The sequence below is a fragment of the Contarinia nasturtii genome, unplaced genomic scaffold (assembly GCF_009176525.2).
Source record: "Contarinia nasturtii isolate CC-2019 unplaced genomic scaffold, AAFC_CNas_1.1 Cnas_scaffold_1824, whole genome shotgun sequence".
NCBI classification, from domain to species: Eukaryota; Metazoa; Arthropoda; class Insecta; order Diptera; family Cecidomyiidae; genus Contarinia; species Contarinia nasturtii.
Window position 1 is genome coordinate 2265 of NW_022199155.1, and position 2430 is coordinate 4694.

The following is a 2430-nucleotide window of genomic DNA, read 5'->3' on the forward strand; positions in this document are numbered from 1 at the left end:
GCCCAGGTACAAATCCTACGCAGCACTCAAAATGTTAATAAAAGGAATAAATAATACAATATATAGAAAATAATAGTCCTTACCAGGTTAGTAGGAAGTCAGTTAGCAATTTAAAAAAACTAAGCATTTGGAATGGCATACATTTATGCGACACATTGAATGATGCAGGCAACATTTCATGCGCATCACCAATGCTGTTGTTATTTGTTTAGATTGGGCAGGACACGACATGCTTGCTTCACAGTGTGAAGTTCAAACTAATTAATGTGAATGATCAAGAGCTGCAACATGCAGTTTTTTTCAACATTGCTTATTTGTTGTATTGCGATTCATTTTTGAACTTGAATTTTGGTAAGAATTGAGAAAAAATTTCAAATATTCAATTCCGGAACTACAAGACAGAGAAAAATGAACAAATTCAAGTCGACTGAAACAACATTTTTGTTCAATTCAAAAGTGAAATTTATTTAAATTGACAATATTCAGTGAAAATTCAGTTATTTTCAGGGAAAAAGAGTGCCGATGCCTCATTAAAAACCTGATTTCCTCAACAAATATCATGGATGACTTTTACATTTATTTGCTACGCAGCAACATCATGTACCCATAACTGTATCCATTTTCTTTGATATAATTTATTTTCCATGTTGGTTTATGTGATTGCTTTGACTCTTTATTAATCTCAACCACTTCAGATTTATAATTGTCACATTTAAATTGATCAACAGGCGCCCACTTTATTATATTCAAATGTTTCTTTCTACCAAAACTCTCTAATATTTCTTTAAAATCGATGATTTCTAAGTCAAATGTTATGAATTCCCGAATTTCAATCAACTTTCCAAAGTTTGATATAATTAAATCGTTATTGGTCCACACATCCAGTGTTTCCAGCTTCTTGAAACTGTTTATGAAATTAATTATGCGAGAGGTATCGCAATTTCCTCTTAAGTTGAGCCTTTTTAATTTTGGCATATTAAATGGATGCTCTTCAGATACGTGAGTCAGGAAGTCGGTGTTATCCATTTGAATTTCAAGTGTTTGCAAATTGGTCGCATGAGCTTCGATCGAGCGAAGAATGTCTGTTTTATCGGCTATTACTATTTTGAGCGTAGATATTTGTTTATTTTTTGCCAAAAAATGTTGAAGTTCACGTTGGATGTATGAATGACGATTAATCTCCAGTTTTAATTCCTTCAATTTCGTAACATTTTCCATACAAGTCATATTAATTTGCATAACTGAGTGAGACATAAAAAATCGATTGTAATAAAAATTCAAAGATTCAAGATTTGGAAATATCGCATTCAAATCGTATGAATTTCCGAAATTTGGACCTTGATAAACAAGTTTTTTCACATTTGGAAAATGAATCCTTTCTCCTCCATCCGACAATTCATTCAAAAATGCCAAAAATGAACCACGAACAATTATGTGAAACTCTGTGAATTGTTTTGCATACTTTTTGATAATATTTTCGTTTATCTGCTGGCGTATGTCCTCGTCTACTTCATCAATGAATTCATAGTCAATTTTAATCTTCTTTACAAGCTCACCAAAATGTTCAAAAAGTGATAGAATTCGATCACCACCGTAGATGTTAAGATAAATGTTACCATCTAGAGTCTCCTCTCTAACTTCTTCGTCGTCCCAATTCATTGGACAGATCTGAATTATACGATCTTCAAATATTTTCTTGACAGCCGTTAACGATCTTTGGTTGTCTTTTGCTGCTTGTTCCGTTGCACTGAAACCGGTCCTGAATAGGATTTCTTCATATACATTGTTTGGAAGATTTTTTAGATTTATACTGGTCGATGCCTCTTCTGACCCACTTGCACCTTCACATTGGCTTATCTAAATTCGTTTGTTTTTGAAATAAATTGGTTTCAGTGAATTCAATGGCGCAAAAAAAATGAAATGAAAAAAGATACTCACAAATCCTTCAAAGAAGATTAAAGCCAATGCCAATCCGTACAAAAGCTTCATTTTATTGCGATTTAAGAAAAAACAGAAACCGACAAACTGTTCAACGACAATTCAAGCGACAAGATGATTCAACTGATGGTTTTGTGCAATGTGGCAATACACATTCACTTTTATTCATTACTTTTTTATTTATTTATTTATTTATTTATCATATACGTATGTATTTTGACTGAAGAATGTTATCCATCTCATTTTGAAAAAATGTCAGGGTCTGACACGCGGTATTCGTCTGACGTAATCATAAAATATCTATTTAATTTGATCAACATTAGATCGTTATACAGGAACTTTTTTGGAAATTGCGTGCCCAGGTATAAATTCTACGCAGCACCCACGTAAAAAAATACATGCTTACAAAAGTCCATGGTATGAATATTTTTTTATTTATAAAAAGTTATATAGTAAACGAAATTAGAGATTTGGAAATTGATAAATAAATTA

General features: G+C 32.1%; 1 protein-coding gene across 1 annotated transcript; it reads right to left on the reverse strand.

Moving 5' to 3' along the window:
- Positions 1 to 438: 438 nt before the first annotated feature.
- On the reverse strand, positions 439 to 2056 carry LOC116347332. Its single transcript, XM_031777894.1, has 2 exons — positions 1939 to 2056; positions 439 to 1857 (listed from the first exon to the last, which is right to left on the reverse strand). Exons 1-2 carry the CDS (start codon positions 1987 to 1989, stop codon positions 577 to 579), a joined length of 1332 nt encoding a protein of 443 aa, XP_031633754.1. The 5' UTR covers positions 1990 to 2056; the 3' UTR covers positions 439 to 576.
- Between the last annotated feature and the right edge of the window lie 374 nt (positions 2057 to 2430).

Excerpts from the sequence above, each read along its gene's own strand:
- LOC116347332 (XM_031777894.1), bottom strand. The coding sequence starts at position 1,989 with ATGAAGCTTTTGTACGGATTGGCATTGGCTTTAATCTTCTTTGAAGGA. Across the intron at positions 1,858-1,938 it reads TAATCTTCTTTGAAGGATTT|ATAAGCCAATGTGAAGGTGC; the intron begins GTGAGTATCTTT and ends AAACGAATTTAG.